Source organism: Penicillium brevicompactum, assembly GCF_028827555.1.
Source record: "Penicillium brevicompactum strain IBT 35665 chromosome Unknown utg000001l_segment0_segment0, whole genome shotgun sequence".
NCBI lineage: Eukaryota > Fungi > Ascomycota > Eurotiomycetes > Eurotiales > Aspergillaceae > Penicillium > Penicillium brevicompactum.
This window is the reverse complement of record NW_026623203.1, coordinates 4073649-4093604: the sequence shown is the minus strand read 5'-3', so window position 1 is coordinate 4093604 and position 19956 is coordinate 4073649. Positions and strand designations below refer to the sequence as shown.

Here is a 19956-nt window from a genome sequence, read left to right as displayed (position 1 = left end):
AAACACCTGATTGCGCCGCAAGTCCTCACCCACAACTTCAATCATCAGCCGATCATCTTCTGATCCACCATCGAAAATGGATATAGACTGGTCCACGGGAACCGTCATTGACCCCGAAGGGGACGTCCTCCTATCTGTGCCAAGTGCTTTATCAACTCCTGATGATGAATCCACTTCTTCCTTTCTTGTTTCTTCAAAACATCTCAAAACAGCATCTTGTTTTTTCAACGCAATGCTTTCCAGCCGCTGGGACGAAGGAAGATCGCTTGCTGCGAATGGGAAAGTTGAGATCAAACTGAAGGACACCCACCCTTTTGCCCTCAAAATTTTCTTAAATGTGGCCCATTTGAAGTTCCGCCAACTCCCCAAGAAATTGACATGGGAGCAGCTACTCGAGGTCGCTGTGGTCACTGACTATCTTCACTGCCATGAGGTGATGGGGCCATTTGCCAAAATGTGGATGGACGGCCTTTGGCCATTTCATGAAGGGCGCTATTTTGGGAATCCTCCAGCGGGTTATGGATTGGAAGCAAAACTTGCCGGATCTATCACGATTACCTCGGTATTCCAGGCCACCGACATACTCAACAACTTGATCAGGGACGCTATCGGAGGCGCGAAGAGTGATTTTGATACAGAAGATCTGCCCATCGCAGCGGCCATCAAAGGTCAGTGAGGGATGAAGATCTGCCAGAAGTGGGAAGCTAATTTTGTTCTCACAGATTTCATCGATGAGACTAGAACAGCCTACCTCAGACACAAGATGCGCATAATCGAGGCCCAGGCTTGGCGTCTGATGAAGGGAAAGACAGCCCATTGCGACCCTGCGTGTGATGCCATGTGCTTTGGTTTACTCTACAAGACATTGTTGGACAAAAGTATTTACCTTCAAGTACCTGAAAAACGACCGGCTCTAAGTTCAGATTCCGACCCCTCCACCTCTATCGCCCACATCAATCTCTACACTATCGCCGGGGTGGTAATAGATTTTTATCCAACGAAGATATGTCCACGCCTGGGAGTTTCTGAGAAGGAAGTTAAGCCCTCGCAGGTGGCGTGCTGCAACAAGTCTGATACTTTCTGGCCGAAAGACAAGTCAAAGCCCAAGTATTCACAAAGTTTGTACGGCTGGCTGGCCGGTCTCAAGATTCCAAAATTCCTGCCCAGGGGCTTGAAGTGATTTCCCAGTGGGATCGCACTTTCACATATGGCGTTCTTCATATTTGCAACATTTTCTTTTTCAATCTTGACTCGTGGTCAGTTCATTCCTGCAAAACATCCTGGGAGCTCTGCGTGTCACGACGTCGAAAATTCAATCATCTAGTCAAGCCACCACAGATTCCTTCTTTGGATTAGCCTGCCAATTCATTACAATCTGTGTTTCTGAGGTGGAATTTACCAATACACATTTGTCTTCGTGGTCAGGAGAGGAAAGAGTTAGTAAATAGTTTATAATCCACAGAATATGAGTTGCAGATCATCTAGCGATGTATCAATCTCTGAGTCATGTTAATATGTGTTTGCCGAAGTTGCCGAGGTCCACCCCGTTACAAGATATTGATTTGGAAATTCAGCCCTATCAAATTGTCCAACCGACCCGTAGTTCTTGGCTTCTGCCACCTTAGCTACAAGCTTAGTTCAATTTGTCTTCCCAGTCTGACCACAGCTACATCCATGAATGCAACCCGATATTACTTTCACAGAAAAGCCAAGCGCAAATGGCTATACGAAGATCGGCACGTACCAAACGCAGAACAAAAGAGGGGAAAGTGCATGACGATGTCGGCTAAAAAGATCAAATGCCATTTGGAACTGCAGGAAACGTTGCTATACGCCATTTGCCAATTTTCCTGCAAGACATCCCCGCAGTTCTATCACATGGTATTGAGCATTTCTTCTCGAAGGAAATAATATCCCGAATATACAAGTTCCGTTGTCAAACGTCACTGTCGTATTAAATGTGGTTCATCTCGGCTATGTTCGGACTAGAGTGACTTGGTTAATTTGCAAATCCCTTGCAATGGGCGAACCAACTCACCATGTCCTGCATGTCGCCCCCTCACACTTATCAAGCACCGTCATCCAGACGTCAATGCCAAAATCATTGAGGGTTTCACGGTTTTTGGAGATCAAGCTGGGACGAATTGTTCAGGGTGGGTGGCACCCAGCCGCCGATGCCGACCACGTTTCGCTGGAAAGCTTCGAACGACGAGCTACTAGGGGTATCCTTGTTAGTATTATGTGCTTCCTTGGGATGCTTGGTGGTTGTAAAAGAAAATTCAGCTCATAAAGTAAATTATATCACATACCTCTGGGCTGAGCTGGACCCCGACCCCGACCCCATATAGCTCTGACTGGAGCTAGCTGGGGCGGCACCATTGGTCGCAGTGGTGCTATTCATAGTTGGTTGGGAAGAATGGGCCTGTGGGGAGCTCATTGCGATAGAGCCTTGGAATGTATGAAGAGATAATACAAGGCGAGTCAAGAATTATGTGCCAGCACGGTTTCATTAATTGGAAAAACCTGGAAGTATAAATAGAGACCTGCAAAAGCCCACACGTTGCAACACTCTAGGGCTGCTAGATTAAACTGTAATTTTCAAGCACGGCATCGGCCTGCCATCAGAGTCTTGGAGTCATTTGAGATCGTACATTTCAAGGTTTCGCTCGAACATCTTCCCAAGATCAGGTAGTATACCCAGCACACTGGGTCCAACTAAACCCATTGGCCAATGAACGGAGATCCCAGTACTCTATGCGTGTCATTCATGTGGAATAAGGTGGCATATCATAGGTCCAGCACTATCCAGCACCGACCTACGAAGCATGTGCATGTCAATACCTGCCCAAGACATTATCTTGTGGTTTATAGAGCCTCATTTCGCAAACAAACATGCAACATAGTAATTCCGATCAGCAGTTGCCTAGCGACTAGCGTGCGAACCAGCACACCTCGCTGTCTTTTTATATTACGGTTTCAGATTCAAGGATGAGATCTACCCGTGCTGACCGCGCTGGATACATACTCCGATGTGTTCTCCTAGACCGCACATTGCAGCATTGAAATCCAACCAATTGGGAGAAATATGGCGAATCGGACGTGGTTCTCCGCACTTTGACAGCTTGCATGGTCTCCATCTTCACGGCTCCGTTGGGCATCGATCACAACACCGTTTCTCAAACCCCAAGGCCCGGTTCTCGGAGATATCTTGGTTCCAATCAGGGCGGGTGCAACCAATCTTAATTCAATCGTCTCGGAACTGGCGCATTGCGCTTGGGGAGCTTACTTTTTCCGGGCCCGTAGAATTTACCATGGGACTGGAGATCTCAATCCAGTCCATGAAGCAATAATATATGAAGAATGGACCTACAAAGCGAGTCAACAGAAGAAAAGAAAAAAGAAAAACGGTATACTTCGGCCCCGGCCGCTTATCTTATCGGCGAACCATCACCGGAGGCCGCCGACATCTCCGCATACGCTTCTTAAGACCTCCACACACGCTTTCTGCTTCTCTCCTTCTTTCCTGATTTTCTCCCTGTAAGACGATAACTTGGGACACAGTGGCGAGATAACAACACACACCTCGATACCCAAAACCCAATCATGGCGCCGATCATCGCCAACCCCACAATAACGCTCACCCCAGAGCCGCTCACACCGGTCAACTTCGCCCAATTCGGTACTGCAGTGGTCTCCCCCTACCACGAGAACTGAGTGTCGCCACAGAGCCCTCCTCCCTCCCACCACACAATCCCACCCCGGTCCTAGCGAATCAAAACTCCGCTTTGAAGTACAGTCCTATCTCCCCGCTTCTCGACCGGTACAATGGCAGTCCAAGCGGGAAGCCCTCCGAGGCTCGCATGACTATGTTCTGCTGTTTCCCGCGCAAATTACGGAGTATCGGCTCCGGTCCTTCGGAGAAAGAGGCGTTTGATGTGCGCATCTTGGAGCGCCACCCGTTCACCAATCAGACATTCATCCCGGTTGATTTGTCGGCGCATTCTAAAGTCGGGGATGGAGAGGATGAACCGCTGTTTTTGGTTGTTGTGGCGCCTACGTTGAAGGGACAAACTATCACGGCGAAAAATGAACAAGGGGAGACGGTGACTATCCAGGACCCGCCCGATTTAAAGAATATCAAGGCGTTTGTTGCGCGCGGCGGTCAGGCCGTGACGTATGGGGTGGGCACTTGGCATGCGCCTATGGTTGTTTTGGGTAAGCGGCGGGTGGACTTTGTGGTTGTGCAATTTGTGAATGGGGTGGGAGATGAGGATTGTCAAGAGGCTGCGTTTGGGGAGGGTGTTGTGGTTGATCTTGGGAGGAAGGGTCAGCTTGGTCGGGTTGAGAATCAGCCTAGATTGTGGACGGCTAAGCTGTGAATAGTGAACGTGCAGCGTTTACGGAATATTTCCGCTGTTTGGGGAGACGGATGCTAGTTTTGCAACCCTTTTCTCGGACTCTTCCAGGATTTTAAGGTGATGGCTGGACTAGGGCCCTGAAAATTGTACATAAATATCATATACAGTAGAAGATCGTCAAAGTCAAAGACACTCAACTACGGACATATCCCATGAACAACTAAAGCATTGGAAGACCCGAGGATCTGGTTGTCTAAAGTGGATTTTCATATGCATTGAACATCCAGATCCGTGGATGGAGCGTACCAGGTTGAGGAGCTTTAGATATCTCAATCTCTCAATTTCACACCTAACTGAATCTCTGCCATAGAATGACTGATTGTATGTTCTCTGGGATGGGGCGGCAAGATATTAAACAGCTCTGTTACCGTTATCACGTCGCTCTATGGAGAAACGAGAATGAAGCCTCACGATTTCCGCTCGCGATTTTGGAATGTAACCTGCTACATCCCCGTGGGAATCACTGAGGAATCCTGAATTCTGCACAGTCCAAGTGCGAAATACCAGGTACGTCCTGGCCCCAAGGTGCCAGTCTGTTGAGGCACATGCCGCTGTGGGAGTAAGAAGGATCGCAATTGAGGGACTCGATCATATCGCGAATATTCTGGATACTCAATCCTGACAGTGAAGCAGAAGTGGCAAGAAATGGCAAAGAGGTTTGGGGGGGCAGTCGAAAGAAGACGTTGTGTCTTGCCAGATGCTGAAGAACGCGCCCCAAGTAATACGCATCACAATCTGGGAGACAATTTGCTGACAGCAATTGGGCCACGTGAGTCTCAATTTCACGTAAAACCATGCCCAACCAAGCTGTCCTGTTGTTGTCGATTGCATCTTTGATGAACGCAGGAAATGGTAGGTCTGGTGCTTCAAAGGGATCGGTGCTGCTTTCTGTCGCGGCTTTCGTGGCGACACTCAAGACGTGCTCAATTTTGAATATCCAAGCGACAATGTTACATTTCGCGACAAAGTTTGGATCTTCGTCCGTCGGGTTCCAGACTTGGTCTACCCTCATCCACGTGTGAACGTACGGTTCAACGACTTCTGTGCATTGATAGAACTCTGCAGCGAGGGAGATGTCGACCAACTGCTCAAACGATACTTTCTGAGGGACCTTTCGGGAGAATCCGTGGATCATTCTTAACAGAATGAGCAGGGTTTCCGGTCGACAGTCCTTGATTGCTATTTTAGCTCTACCCTCATCTGCCGGTACCGGGTCCCGGTACCAGCGATCTGATAGGTAGGCCTTGAACCATGCGGATGCGAGGGTCAAATGTTTAGATGAGACGAGGAAAGTTGCATCGTGATCGTCGTCGGCCGAGAGACGATGTCCTGGGGTGTACAGAAAGAGATCCCCATCTGGGTCAATTTGGCACACCCTGTTTGCACCAGTACTCCCATCATCTGGTCCTGGATTGAGTCTTTTGTTTGCGGGGGCTGTTTTGTTTGGGTCCGCCTGTTCATGGGCCCGCTTGACGGTACTCATGGTGCAATGGATCTGAGATGAAAGGAGTAGGTCAGCAAAAGAAGCAAGGATGATCATCATTAAGGTACGAACAGGACTGTGGGTGCCTCCCAACCTTCAGATCGAAAGGAGGTATGAGTTTGGAGTAAAGGGAAGGACTCGAAGTGGGTGAAGTATGTCCAAGTAAGTGAGTAGAAGAGAAGCAGGTGAGCGAGGATCAAGGCAAGGTGTCGAGGCGATTACAGCTGAACATAAAGCAAGCTGTTGTATGTCTTTTTGGGCAACTTGAGTGATCTGTGATTCATGCACCAAGCTGTGGAACTCGCATAGATGGTATGAAGGTATGAATTCCGGGCGAGTGAGCTGTCAAGTGAGAGAGAGAGAGAGAGAGAGAGACGAATGTCAAGTGAGAGCTTGAGTGACAGAAGTGAGCAACTTCAGCGGCAGGGAAAGTGGAGCTTAAGAGCTTAAAACGCTGAGGTATCAGTGGGGGTGAAAGCAAAGATCGCTTCGCATGTTTCCAGGTCATGCGTTTTGTGAGGATTGCTGTCAGAAATGTGTCTTGATTAGGGTGCTTGGCCAATTGATCGTTGGGCCCGGTGTGCGTCTAGCCTCGCGATTGAGTAGGCCGATACTGTAATGAATTAAGATGTACTGGAAGATTGTGGTTCAAGGTGTATGATATGGAATTGAAAGCAAGATAGTCACATCAGGCATCCGGGCTATAGATACTCTGTTTCTAATGTAAAGAGCTTCTGGGGCTGGACCGCGATGGGTCAAGAAGATCTTAACCCCGAGCCTTCAACCATTATAGAGCATGGCTCAAGGTGCAACGCAATCAACGTCAGGTTTGGATCGCCCAAAGCTGGACTTTGTGTGGATGTGCAATCCATTGATTGAGGTTTGCATCTGAGGCTCTAAGACTTGCGTAGAAGAGGCCCGGCGGAACACTGGCTAAGCATTCTTGCGAATCCGGCTCATCTGCTGATTGCCAAGGAGGCAAGTCTTGGTTTTGCCATGTATAGGATGGTTATTTTCCAGGTGACAAGTTCGCGTGAAGGTACTGGCGGTTCAACAGTCTGTGCCTGATTGAGATCGAAAACACTGTGGACTTGAATCAAGTAGCAATTTCCCCCTTGGCGTCAAACTTTGCCTTTTTGGCTCGTCTTTTGATTTCCCTTTTTGAAAGAGGCTTGTCGGGGTCCTCGGCAACGGGCTCAGAGCTGATGGAAGCTTTTCTCTTAAGGTTGTCTGCCGCATTATCGTCTTGAGCGGGCTTCTCTGGTCTCGGCGCCGAGACTTTTGGTGCAGCCTTTGCCTTCTGGGTCGGTTCCGCAGGTTTGGGCTTCTCGCCGCCGTGGACAACGTCCACGATGCCTCGCCAACTGGTCCGCTTCAACTTGGCCAATGCGGTCACCTTTCTCGCCTCTTCACAGATTGCCTCCTTGCCGCGCTCTTGTGATAGGCCCCAAACACAAGCAAGATTGATCACGTCCCATGGGGCTCGCAGGCCTAACGCTCGTCGTGCTTCGCTGGACACGATGATGCCTCGGCCGCGTGTTGCGCGGATCAGGGAAGTCGCATTCCCGATGAGGTTTCTCCGCGCATCAAGACCACTCCCTGTGACTCCAGGCCCATAGCAAATCTCAATCCGAACTCCACGTGCAATAGCCGCGGACAGCATCTTGAATTTGAAATGGTATGGGAGTCGCACCGAGAGATCAACGGAGATCACGTCGCATTCCAAATTGGTGCACGCATTCAGAAGCAGTTTCTCGTTTGTGGGACGAAGAGCGACAATATCATAAGCTTGACTCAGGGCAGCTAAGCGTTGGTTCTGCGCGGGATCGGCCAGGGTCAGGTTCAGCCGGGTCAGCAGTTGGAGGGATTTCGGCGCATTTGTCGGAAGTGGAGGCGGGTTCAGGGTCGCCGGAAGCTTGCCATTCACTGTTTGAGAAAGCGCAACGGTGGTGTAACCGACTGGACGAGTCAGGTTAGCTTGTCATGTGCGTGAACGCGCATCTTGTGCCGTGGACCGGAAGGAATGACTTACTTTCAGCAAGGAAGTTCAGTGTGTGGGGCACCTCCGGGTCATCGGGGCTGTAAGGGACATTCAGGTCGAAGAACATAGTGTACTTAAGAACGGCGCGCCCGAAGATAACTCTGTCTGACGACTTTCCTTTAGGTCTCGAACTGTCCCAAACAGGCAATCCAGAAAATCTGCCGGGAAAACCATTTATCCGAAGATTCTAACTGCATTTGATCGGCTCCCCACAGCCCTTGTCCCGTGACTCGAGGCGGAACGGATCTCATTCTATCATCACCACAGCATCTCACTCCATCTCATTGCTCCAAGTCTCTTGTGAGCACTGTGTCTGGGCTGAATCGCTGGCCTGTTGCTTTCTCTCGCCTCGGTACCCCGCCTGGCCACTCGATCCGTCACACGGCACCCCTCGTGACCCCGCTGCACATCTCTTAATTGTGGGCGCACTCGCAAACCGCCTGTCACCTTCAAGATGGCGCGTGTCTATGCTGATGTCAATGAGCATATGCCTCGGTCCTACTGGGACTACGACAGTGTTAATATCTCCTGGGGCGTTCTCGAAAATTACGAAATCGTGCGCAAGATTGGTGAGCAAATCCTATTTGCCTATATCTCGACATCGGCTCCACATCTTGAGTAATGATCGGGTTTGCAGACCATATGTGCTGACTGTCACCACTTTACAGGCCGAGGAAAGTACTCCGAGGTGTTCGAGGGCATCAACGTCGTGAACTACCAGAAGTGTGTTATCAAGGTTCTCAAGCCTGTCAAGAAGAAGAAGATCAAGCGTGAGATCAAGATCCTCCAGAACCTCGCTGGCGGCCCCAACGTCGTCGCCTTGCTGGATGTTGTCCGCGACAACCAGAGCAAGACTCCCAGCCTGGTCTTCGAAGCCATCAACAACACCGATTTCCGGACCCTATACCCCCGCTTTTCCGACTACGATGTTCGCTTCTATGTCTTCGAGCTGCTCAAGGCGCTTGACTTCTGCCACAGCAAGGGTATCATGCATCGCGATGTGAAGCCCCACAATGTCATGATTGATCACGAGAAGCGCAAGGTAAGTAAATGCGATATTCGCACTGGACTCGAATGTCCAACGCAGCCTTGGTTCTGGTCTAACCTTCAATTTTTTTTAGCTCCGTCTGATTGATTGGGGTTTGGCTGAATTCTACCACAAGGGCACGGAATACAACGTCCGTGTCGCCTCTCGCTATTTCAAGGGTCCCGAGCTACTTGTGGATTTCCAAGAGTACGACTACTCTCTGGACATGTGGTCCCTTGGTGCCATGTTCGCCTCAATGATCTTCCGCAAGGAGCCTTTCTTCCACGGAAACAGCAACTCCGACCAGCTGGTCAAGATTGCCAAGGTTCTTGGCACCGAGGAGCTCTTCGAGTACCTTGACAAGTACGACATTGAGCTGGATCCTCAATACGATGACATTCTCTCCCGATTCCCCCGCAAGCCTTGGCCCTCGTTTGTCAACGCTGAGAACCAGCGCTTCGTCAGTGATGAAGCAATCGACTTCCTGGACAAGCTTCTGCGATATGATCATGCCGTATGTTGTGTCACCTATCCTAAACGCGCAATCGACTGACTTTTTCTTTCAGGAACGCTTGACTGCTCAGGAAGCTATGGCCCACGTGTACTTCGACCCGGTCCGTGCTGATGCTCAGGCTCTCAGCCACAACAACGTCACCCTGCCCTGAATATCCGTTTGAACTATTGATGATCATGGCTTTAATCTCCCTATTGCGATGCCCGGCTTTGCAAGGTCCTGCATCCTGTCAAGACCGCGGCGCGCATCACTACGATTCCCTTTTGCATTTGAACCCTGCCAATATGAACGGTACGACGATCGAAAATATGAAACGAGCGTGGTCATCGTAATCGCCATCTTTCTCAATAGCCCTTCGGCGCACGGGCTGCGGCAACCGAGCAAAATCTGAATGAAGACGACTTTGATGACAAGAGATCATGACATTTCCACTGGTGGTTCCGACCTCCTTCTCGCCTGGGTCGTTTGGCGTGTCAGTGAGCGTGATAAATCAGCGTCTTAGATGGGGAACTTCTCCTCGTTGATCTCTTTTATTTGTATAGCGTTGCTGGGTTTCCTAATTGATTTTTCTTTTAGTTGATTTGGTGTTTCGGACCTACTATGTTCTCGGGATTTCCTAAGACTACGCATTGCATCTTAACCTCGGAACGCTTTTTGCCTTACGAATTAAACGTTGGATGAAACAGACAACATAAAAAAATAAGTCATGATAAGCTTAATTGTGGGAATAGTGCTTCCAAGGTTTCCTTGAACATGTACATACTGACAGTGTAGTACATCCAGTGTCAAATAGGCCAAAGTAGGTATTATGTAGTGCTCTGTACATATACCTCCGATGCACTCTACATCTTCAAAACTGGAAACAGTTATGAACCATCCACGTTACAAAACTTCAACTCATCACCATCTCAAGCTCAATTCCTAGATCAAGCCCAAAAGCATCGTAGAACAGCAAGATGTATAGATCATAAAATTAGGCTGTCAGATCACCCGTTGGCTCCAGCGCATCACGTGAAAGGTTATCGCAACGTCGTGGCCGAGCAAAGGGCAATCTACGAGAGTATAGAGCAAAACACAAAAACACAAAGAAGCATTGAATTACGCGCATTGAACCACTGGGCAGACAATTAAGAAGCAAATGCGAGGCGAAGTACCAAATCGCGCCTGATTGACTCCACCGAGCCTCCCACCGAGTGCCGCGCTCTCATTCGTTCATCCAGCGTGGGAAATTTAATTGCCCGCATTTCGCACAACCACCCCTCTTTGTATCCCCTCATCCCTCAAGATACTTATCAGGCGGTTCGTGGCGCGATCGGCGCCTTGGAGATTTACTCCCACATATCGTGCATTCTCAAGGATGGCTCAGAACTCTGCCTCCCAAAACCCCAGTGAGTATATACTCTTGACTCATGACTCATGACTTTGCGCCATGCTGATACTCGACAGCGGGTGAGCCTACGGCTCCCGTGACCAGCGCACCTCCCCAGGTCGACGACCAGACACGCAGCCAGATCGCCGATGCGGCCGCAAAGGACCCAACCGGTCAACACCAGGGCGACGGCGCCCCCAAGGTGAAGACCGAGAAGGAGTGTACGTTATGACACTGGCAATTCTGGACAAGAGAACGCATGCTGATACTTTGGATCTCATCAGTGGAACGAGACCGCAAGAAGGCCGAAAAGCAGAAGAAGTTTGAGGAGAAGCAGGCGGCCAAGGCTGCTGCTGCTGCCGCAAAGGCCGCCGCTCCCAAGGCTGATAAGAAGGCGAAGGTCGAGAAGGAGAAGACCACCGATGCCTACGACCCTATCGCCATCGAGGCTGGTCGTCTCGACTGGTGGGAAGAGCGCGATCTGTTCAAGCCCGAGTGGGGTCCCGACGGCAAGGTCAAGCCCGAAGGCTCCTTCGTCATTCCCATTCCTCCTCCCAATGTTACCGGTTCTCTTCACATGGGTCACGCCCTGACCAACGCCCTCCAGGATACCATGATCCGTTGGCAACGAATGAAGGGTAAGACTACCCTGTGGCTTCCTGGAATGGACCACGCCGGTATCTCTACACAGAGCGTCGTCGAGAAGATGTTGTGGAAGAAGGAGAAGAAGACCCGTCACGATATTGGCCGCGAAGCTATGGTCAACTTGATCTGGGACTGGAAGGACGAGTACCACAAGAACATCAAGAACGCTCTGCGCAGAGTCGGTGGTTCATTCGACTGGAGCCGTGAAGCTTTCACCATGGACCCTAACCTGTCCGCTGCTGTGACTGAGACCTTCGTTCGTCTTCACGAGGAGGGTATCATTTACCGTGCTAACCGCCTTGTCAACTGGTGTGTGGCTTTGAACACCTCTCTTTCCAACCTTGAGGTTGAGAACAAGGAAATCGAGGGTCGTACCCTTCTCGATGTCCCCGGATACGACAAGAAGGTCGAATTCGGTGTCCTCACTCACTTCTGCTACGAGATGGATGGCACCAAGGAGCGCATTGAGATCGCTACCACTCGTCCCGAGACCATGGTCGGTGATACCGGTATCGCCGTTCACCCCGATGACAAGCGTTACCAGCACTTGATTGGCAAGAACGCTCGTCACCCCTTCGTGGACCGTCTCCTCCCCATTGTTGCTGATCCCGAGGTTGACCCCGAGTTCGGTACCGGTGCTGTCAAGATCACCCCTGCTCACGATTTCAACGATTTCAACCGCGGTAAGGCCCACAACCTGAAGTTCATCTCCGTCCTGAACGACGATGGTACTTTCAACAAGCACGGTGGTCCTTTCGCCGGCATGAAGCGTTTCGATGCCCGTTACAAGGTCATTGATGCTCTCAAGGAGGCCGGCCTTTACGTCAAGTGGGAGCACAACCCCATGAAGGTGCCTCGTTGCGCCAAGTCCAACGATGTCATCGAGCCCATCCTCAAGCCCCAGTGGTGGATGGCCATGGAGACTCTCGTTGGTCCTGCCATCGAGGCCGTTGAGAAGGGTGATATCATCATTCGCCCTGAGAGCGCTGAGAAGAGCTACTTCCGCTGGATGCGTAACCTCAACGATTGGTGTCTGTCCCGTCAGCTCTGGTGGGGACACCAGGCCCCCGCCTACTTCGTCGAGATCGAAGGCGAGGATGGTGATGACAGTGACGGTAACCTCTGGGTTACCGGCCGCACCGAAGAGGATGCTCGCAAGAAGGCCGAGGAGAAGTTCCCCGGCAAGAAGTTCAACCTCGTCCGCGATCCTGATGTTCTTGACACCTGGTTCTCCTCCGGCTTGTGGCCCTTCTCTACCCTGGGCTGGCCCCGCAAGACCCACGACTTCGAGAACCTGTACCCTACCTCCGTTCTCGAGACTGGTTGGGACATTCTCTTCTTCTGGGTTGCCCGTATGATCATGCTGGGTATTAAGATGACTGGCCAGATTCCCTTCCGTGAGGTCTACTGCCACTCCCTTATCAGAGATTCTGATGGCCGTAAGATGTCCAAGTCTCTGGGCAACGTCATCGATCCTCTCGATGTCATGGAGGGTATTCAGCTGCAGGCTCTCCACGACAAGCTCCAGCTCGGTAACATTGCTGAGAAGGAGATTGTTGCCGCTACCAGATACCAAAAGAAGGCTTTCCCCAAGGGTATCCCCGAGTGCGGTGCTGATGCTCTCCGCTTCGCTCTTGTCTCTTACACCACTGGTGGTATGTGTTTATCCAGTGCTCTTTCTAATTACTTTCTGCTAACCATTCTCCTTAGGTGGTGATATTGCTTTCGATATTCAGGTCATCCACGGATACCGTAAGTTCTGTAACAAGATCTACCAGGCCACCAAGTTCGTCCTCGGCAAGCTCGGTGAGGACTTCAAGCCCCAGGCTGGCGTCAAGAAGACCGGCCGCGAGTCGCTCCCCGAGCGCTGGATTCTGCACAAGTTCAACCAGGCCGCTAAGGAGATGAACGAGGCTCTTGAGCAGCGTGAATTCTCCAGCACTGCTCAGATCTCCTACCAATACTTCTACTCTCAGCTGTGTGATGTGTTCGTCGAGAACTCCAAGTACATTCTTGCCGACGACGCCTCTGCCGAGACCAAGGAGTCCGCCAAGCAGACCCTCTACACAGCCATTGATGGCGGTCTGACCATGCTCCACCCCATCATGCCATTCATCACCGAGCACGTCTGGCAGAGCCTGCCCCGCCGCGCCGGCGACGAGACCATCTCGATCATGAAGGCCAAGTACCCCGAGTACATCGCCGAGTTCGACGACCCCGCCGCCGCCAGCGCCTACGAGCTCATTCTCGACACCTCTAAGGCCATCCGTTCCATCCTGTCCCAATACGGCGTCAAGGACCAGGCCGACATCATCATCCAGACCTACGATGCTACCAGCTCAGCAACCATCTCCTCGGAGATGACCACCATCAAGTCTCTCGGTGGTAAGAACCTCGGCGAGCTGTCTCATCTCGGTCCCGAGAACAAGACTCCCCCCTCCGGCTGCGTTGTTGCCTCTGTCGGCGCCGAGGCTGCTGTCTACCTTCGTGTTCCCAAGGAAGTTGCCATTGAGCAGCTGGAGAAGGCCAAGGCTAGTCTTGAGAAGGCCCAGGAGAACGCACGCAAATCCCAGGGCATCATCTCCGGCCCTGGCTGGGCTGAGAAGGTCAAGCCTGAGGTGCGTGAGCAGGAAGAGAAGCGTCTCCGTGAGGCTGAGAGCGAGGCTGCTCGCCTTGAAGAGCAGGTTAAGGAGTTTGAGAAGCTTCGCTTGGAGTAGATCTTACTTGTTAGATTAAAACAAAATATATCAATGATTTCCGATTTCAATGTTCCCAAGCCTCAGAAGGAAAAAGCAAAGGGACCATATATGTGATAGTAACGAACCAAGCTCCAGCCTGGAAGTTTGTAGGCCAAACATACACTATCAAAGTTCCTTTTGGCGTACTACTAGGGTCTGCAGATGTCAGAATTTTTGCCCCTTCGTCTGCTCTTGGTCCCATCTAGAAATTGCTGTCAATGTGAGGAGTACTGCGTACCACGTCAACGCTCGTCTTGGCAATATGAAGTTCCCACACACGCCCGGTTCTTGAAAGTATCTGTTCTCCGAGTATCCACCTCAAGTGTCCACACAAACACCTCAAAACGGCAAAAAATTAGTTTCGCTGGGAATCGAACCCAGAACCTTTCCGGAACACTCGCCTGTAAGGCAATTGTTAACGGAAAATCATAACCGCTAGACCACGAAACTGCTTGATGGAAGATTTCAGCATTTGTAACATCAAGAGCCTGGAGCTTTCCAGGAACTAGAAAATTGCTCCTATGCACATAGATTGAGTCTGGCTATACGATGCCATCATCCCAATTGTTTGAAAAGGGTGAAACATCAGACGATGTACATTACAGTGTTGAGAGAACAGTCCGCAAGAAACGCCAAGCAATTGACTTTAGATATTTGCACCACGTGACCCGTCTTATCGATAAGCCCGCCAAGCCATCAATCCAAAACTTTTTCGCTCTTGTGAGAATCTACCCCAAGTCATTCTGCCGTCCAGGTTCTACAATATGTTGAGAGAAGTGTAAGTTAAACCCGCTCGCTCAGATTGAACTTCCCAACTAATCCACCATTTTTCAGAAAAGCCAAGAACCCGCGCACTGCGCGTATCCTGAAAGCTCGGGAGCCGCAACTCATCGAAGGCCCGAAGAAGACGCTGATTTTCCACGGCGCAAAATGCCCTCAACCTCTGGACACCGTTCTGAAGACTTTCCACGCCTTGACGAAGCCCCACAACATCCTCTTCCACAAGAAGAACGAGAACTTGCACCCATATGAGAACTCGGAGAGCCTCGAGTTCTTGGCCAACAAGAACGAATGTGGCCTCGTAGCATTCGGAAGTCACAACAAGAAGCGCCCTAACTGCCTCACCCTCGCCCGTGTTTTCAACTCAGAGCTGCTCGATCTTGTGGAGCTTTTGCTGCTCCCCCCGCGGGACGGCGAGGTTATCCCGCCTATCAACGAACTTGTCATGGACGTCGGTCTCGGCCTCCGTCCTATGATGCTCTTCACCGGTAGCCCCTGGGACGACCCCACATCGACTTCCCACATCATCCTTAAGAGCACTCTTCTCGATATGTTCAAGGGCGAGGAAACCACCCAGATCGACGTCGAGGGTCTGCAGTACGTTCTGATGGTCGGCGCCGAGGAGCCCCAAGATGGCCTCTCGCCCGTTATTCACATGCGCTGGTACCGAGTCATCACCAAGCGCAGTGGACACAAGCTTCCCCGCGTCGAGCTGCAGGAGGTCGGACCCAAGTTCGACTTCAAGGTCGGCCGCACACGCCAGGCTGCTCCTGAGGTGCAGAAGGAGGCTATGAAGCAGGGCAAGCGTCCGAACGAGGAGGGCCGCACCAAGAAGAACATCATTACCGACTCTATGGGTGACAAGATTGGTCGTGTTCACCTCGGCAAGCAGGATCTGTCCGACTTGCAGACACGTAAGATGAAGGGTCTCAAGCGTCGGGCGGGTATGGAGTCTGATGACGAGGAGCCCACGATGGAGGATATGATGGAGGATGATGTGATCTCTGATTCTGATGAGGTTGAGGAGCTTGAGGAGGTTGAGGAGCCAAAGTCAAGCAACAAGAAGGCACGGAAGAACTAAGATATTTGCATGATTTTCTATTAGGCGTTTGGGCCGGACGGGATTTCGTTTTCTGCGCCTGTATGAGTTGTCTTACCGGTACATGAAAAGTTATTTGACCTCTTTAATGGAGCAATCTACTACAACCCTTTTACTCCGTACTCCGTACTAGTAGTAGTAATATCTCAACATCATAACATTATAGATAGGATTATCAAATGCAAGCAAACAGCTGCAAACTCGCATGGACCTCTATAGATCCACGTGACCGTGACGTCGGCTTCTCACATGCCGAGGCCCTTCTCGTTGCGGAAACCGATAAAAGTGCCGTCCCCTCTCTCCTCTTACTCCGACCGTTCTGGCTTCTATCCTGCTACTCATGACCCTTCTGAACTCTCTATTTCACCCTACAGGCATATCGTTGCGATAACCACCCCGATCCAACTCCAACCTCATACCGAGGTCCAGTATGGATACCCTACTGGTAAGTCCCTCAAGCCCGCGGCCAAACACAACCCTAACAACCGCAGTCCCAACTCGACGCCCTAGTCCTCAAGCCCGAACTCGCGCCCTTACTGTCACTAGTGAAAGGCGCCCGCAATGGAATCGTCTACGGATCGAAAGTCCGTTTTCCGCATGCGCTGGTGTATGTTATTACCGAACCGACATGAGCAAAGATCTAAAAGCTGACCAACACCTCTTCAAACTATAGAATGATATTCCTCTTCAGATCCGGAACGTAAGTCGTTCCCCAGTCCGAATGCGCAACCGCATCACAACCACAAACCGAAGCTGATCGCATGACAGTATACGCGAAAAGACAAAGCTCGTTTTCAAAGCTACCCGCCAACATGCGCGCAACCTCTCGACTTTCGCAATCATTTATAAAGCGTCCATGATCCTTCTTCGGAATATCCCTGGTGGAACCGGGAAGGAGGGTCGATATGATACTTTCTTTGCAGGCCTGCTGGGCGGGTATGCGGTGTTTGGACGACAGCCGGGCAGTATTAGCCAGCAGGTACGTGGTCTCCGTTTGAAAAAAGTGTTGTTGGGACGAGGGCTAATTTTACTTCCTTCAGATCGTCATTTATGTTTTTGCGCGCGTGATGCTTGCGCTTGCCAAGATCGCCATTCAACCGAATATGCACCCGCTCTCCTCTCTTATCACACCCGAGACTCGCACCAAGATGACCGATAATGCATACCCGGTCTTTGCGAGCATGACCTGGGCGATGGTCATGTATATCTGGCGGTGGCACCCGGAGACTTTGGCGTCGAGTTTGCGGAGTAGTATGGTGTACATGTATGTGTTCTGTATGTTGGTTTGGGAAAACATCGCTGACTTTGATTTAGTTATGGTGACTCGGATCATTGGGATTCTTTGCGTACGCTGTTGTTGCATAATAAATGAGGGCGTTTTTCTTTGGGTCACGGCGTATAGAGCGGTTATGATGTTTGGTGTTTTTGAGAATCGATGTGCATCAGTCCAGACCCTGCTCATGAACTTTTGGTTTAAGCTGTATTATGAGGCATGGGCTTTCTTTGTATCTACTTCTTATTACAATACATATATAACTTTGATGATTTCTACTTCCAAGTTTGACTTACAACCATGGATGCACATAGGCAGTGACCGGGAATCTGCCTAGGTGCCCAGGTGAGGAATCCAACCTTGTAAGTTGTTTACATGTTATATGCACCATATGTCTTATGAAGAGTCACAAGGAATCGTCTTTTAGTAATTAATACATGGTTTGAATTGAAAAACGAGAGGGATATCGAAAAGAGCAATAGCACATACACATACACACGCACACCGAGTCTCTACTCAACCTCAATGAGAACCTTCAGGTCCCCATCCATCCAGTCAACAGTATCAGCAGAAAGTACCGCAATAGTCCAATCCTTCTGATTAACCACCGGAACCAGACCATCCGGCAACCACACCTTGAGCTTCCAGGACGCGAGTGCAGCAGTCTCGCGCGCTTCCTGAGCAGCAGGATTTCCTTCCTGGGTGAACAATCCCGGGATTTGACCTGGGTACCGACGAAGGACCGCTTGCTTGAGACTTTCAATGTTGGGGTATTGCCCGGCTGGCAGGTCGAACCTAGGGAGGATACGTTTTCCGCCCTGGACAATGTTGACACGAAGGGATGTTTGGTGTTGAGGGTTGGTGTTCTCGGGCAAGGGGGTGAAGGGAACATGATGGAAGTGATTATCTGGTTGAGGGTGGCCGTGGCGAACGGCGATGTTCTCGCGAATAATGCGAGAGACATCGCGGGCGATGCTGCTAGCACTGTTGTGATGTTAGTGAAATAGTAAACATGAGAGAAGAGGCTGCAACATACAATTCATCACGGGCTGCGATATGACGACCTCCACCAACTCGCCAGTGAAGCGATGAGGTAACCTCGGAGTGAATGATGCGGTTGATGTTCTCGTCCTCGCAAGCAGGTGGGCACTCGTGATCACCATTGTGGATGACGTGGTAATGGCTATCGACTGCAGCAACGAAGCCGCGCCAATCGGGCTGCTGAAGACCAGAAATGGACCACAGATTATCAAGCTCAAAGCCTTGGTTGTATGCGTCGTAAGAACGGGCAATCTCTTCCCAGTCAGTAGTGTATCCATCTAAGAGGAGATCCGTAAGACCGAGGTCCATGGGCTGGGACGAATCAATTGGTTGCTGCAAAGCGTGCTGAGGCATTGATTGCGACAAGTCATCACGATGCGTCTGGTTTTGTATCATAGATTGATCAGGCGAGAAGCGGGAGTCGTTCATATTCGAGAACTCTTCAGTCTTGCGACGTCGTCGGTCATCGGGACCACCGCCTTTCCGAGTCTCAATGGCATATCGGCGTTGTCTTTCGTTTGTGACCATCCGACGAAGTAGGGGTATGACCAGTGAAATGATCTTCTGCTGGTCGCGCGGCCAGGAGTAGCTTCTGGGATTCATTCCCTCGTTGGGGACATTTTCCCCAAAGAATCGTTCGCCGTTGCCCTCGGCTTCAAGGAATTGACGAACACAGTTCCAGAGCCGGAGCTTGACCATCTCTGTATCTCCCTTACCGCGCTGTCCAACGCAATCACGTCTTTCTGGGTGATCGTCATCCAACATGTAGTTCTTAGCAGCAGCCTGGAGATGCAAGAAGTTCTCTGGTGATATCTCGAGCGAGCTAAACATTTTCGAAATTGGGGGGCGAGTGTACTTCTTGTTGCTGGAAGGTTGACGGAACAGCGCAGCGGCAGAATGAACTCCGACAGCTCGAGCATCAGACAGTGTTTGAGGTTGCTCTGTGCGAATTTCCATACTCTCGCCGGTGTATCCATGTGGGGTTTGCTGGGACTGCGCCTGGTGCTGGGCAGCAGTAAGGCCAGCACCCGCCAGGGCTGGGTCGAGATTGTCGTCATTGCGCTTACGCTTCTTTGTTGCGGTACGTGTGAGGCCGGGTGATTGGTGATCAGTTTGGCTTGGTGCTCTCAAATGCCTTGCGCTACCCATGGGAGTCGCAAAGTTCGCGTCAAACTTTGCATCACCGAAACCGTCGTCGCCGAGGTGCATGTCAGCTCCATAGGCCTCAAGCTGGTGGTGATGGCCGGCCGCACCGGCAGCTGATGCAAGTGCTTCTGCGGTAGCCCATTGCGACACGTCTTGGTCTGCAGCGGCAGTGGCTGCTTCTACCAATCCGGCAAGCTGGTTGTCGTTAGGTGCGTACCCATTGTTTCCGAGCTGCGCATTCGATTCCGAGTGAGCAGCAGTAGCGGAAGAGTTGGGAATGGCAGAGGAAGAGGAGCTAGGCGGATGTTGGCTGTTGGATGCCATGGTGGATGGTGATGCGCGATAAGGTGATAAGGGCAAGAGGGTATGGATGGGTTGGAAG

At 50.9% G+C, this 19956-nt stretch overlaps 10 protein-coding genes across 10 annotated transcripts; 6 read left to right on the top strand and 4 right to left on the bottom strand.

The window, feature by feature from the left end:
* Positions 1–76: 76 nt before the first annotated feature.
* N7506_001349 (uncharacterized protein) lies at positions 77–1180 on the top strand (the record flags this gene model as incomplete). Its single annotated transcript, XM_056950645.1, has 2 exons — positions 77–668; positions 723–1180. 2 exons carry the CDS (start codon positions 77–79, stop codon positions 1178–1180), a joined length of 1050 nt encoding a protein of 349 aa, XP_056816560.1.
* Positions 1181–2113: 933 nt separating this feature from the next.
* Positions 2114–2437, bottom strand: N7506_001348 (uncharacterized protein; the record flags this gene model as incomplete). The annotated part of the gene is made up of 2 exons (XM_056950644.1): positions 2114–2216; positions 2310–2437. The coding sequence occupies 2 exons, from the start codon at positions 2435–2437 to the stop codon at positions 2114–2116; spliced, it is 231 nt and encodes a 76-aa protein (XP_056816559.1).
* A 1166-nt stretch (positions 2438–3603) lies between these two features.
* N7506_001347 (ureidoglycolate hydrolase) lies at positions 3604–4379 on the top strand (the record flags this gene model as incomplete). The annotated part of the gene is made up of 2 exons (XM_056950643.1): positions 3604–3679; positions 3727–4379. 2 exons carry the CDS (start codon positions 3604–3606, stop codon positions 4377–4379), a joined length of 729 nt encoding a protein of 242 aa, XP_056816558.1.
* Positions 4380–4878: 499 nt separating this feature from the next.
* On the bottom strand, positions 4879–5901 carry N7506_001346 (uncharacterized protein; the record flags this gene model as incomplete). Its single annotated transcript, XM_056950642.1, has 1 exon — positions 4879–5901. One exon carries the CDS (start codon positions 5899–5901, stop codon positions 4879–4881), a length of 1023 nt encoding a protein of 340 aa, XP_056816557.1.
* Positions 5902–6997: 1096 nt separating this feature from the next.
* Positions 6998–8009, bottom strand: N7506_001345 (ribonuclease P subunit p30 family protein; the record flags this gene model as incomplete). Its single annotated transcript, XM_056950641.1, has 2 exons — positions 6998–7860; positions 7934–8009. 2 exons carry the CDS (start codon positions 8007–8009, stop codon positions 6998–7000), a joined length of 939 nt encoding a protein of 312 aa, XP_056816556.1.
* A 387-nt stretch (positions 8010–8396) lies between these two features.
* On the top strand, positions 8397–9634 carry N7506_001344 (casein kinase II subunit alpha/alpha'; the record flags this gene model as incomplete). Its single annotated transcript, XM_056950640.1, has 4 exons — positions 8397–8511; positions 8611–8984; positions 9064–9483; positions 9536–9634. The coding sequence occupies 4 exons, from the start codon at positions 8397–8399 to the stop codon at positions 9632–9634; spliced, it is 1008 nt and encodes a 335-aa protein (XP_056816555.1).
* A 1206-nt stretch (positions 9635–10840) lies between these two features.
* On the top strand, positions 10841–14214 carry N7506_001343 (valine--tRNA ligase; the record flags this gene model as incomplete). The annotated part of the gene is made up of 4 exons (XM_056950639.1): positions 10841–10871; positions 10930–11073; positions 11137–13152; positions 13208–14214. The coding sequence occupies 4 exons, from the start codon at positions 10841–10843 to the stop codon at positions 14212–14214; spliced, it is 3198 nt and encodes a 1065-aa protein (XP_056816554.1).
* A 785-nt stretch (positions 14215–14999) lies between these two features.
* N7506_001342 (rRNA-binding ribosome biosynthesis protein RPF2) lies at positions 15000–16096 on the top strand (the record flags this gene model as incomplete). Its single annotated transcript, XM_056950638.1, has 2 exons — positions 15000–15013; positions 15070–16096. 2 exons carry the CDS (start codon positions 15000–15002, stop codon positions 16094–16096), a joined length of 1041 nt encoding a protein of 346 aa, XP_056816553.1.
* A 448-nt stretch (positions 16097–16544) lies between these two features.
* Positions 16545–17486, top strand: N7506_001341 (Tim17/Tim22/Tim23/Pmp24 family protein; the record flags this gene model as incomplete). Its single annotated transcript, XM_056950637.1, has 5 exons — positions 16545–16721; positions 16762–16814; positions 16883–17093; positions 17155–17378; positions 17429–17486. 5 exons carry the CDS (start codon positions 16545–16547, stop codon positions 17484–17486), a joined length of 723 nt encoding a protein of 240 aa, XP_056816552.1.
* Positions 17487–17899: 413 nt separating this feature from the next.
* Positions 17900–19898, bottom strand: N7506_001340 (uncharacterized protein; the record flags this gene model as incomplete). Its single annotated transcript, XM_056950636.1, has 2 exons — positions 17900–18371; positions 18424–19898. 2 exons carry the CDS (start codon positions 19896–19898, stop codon positions 17900–17902), a joined length of 1947 nt encoding a protein of 648 aa, XP_056816551.1.
* Between the last annotated feature and the right edge of the window lie 58 nt (positions 19899–19956).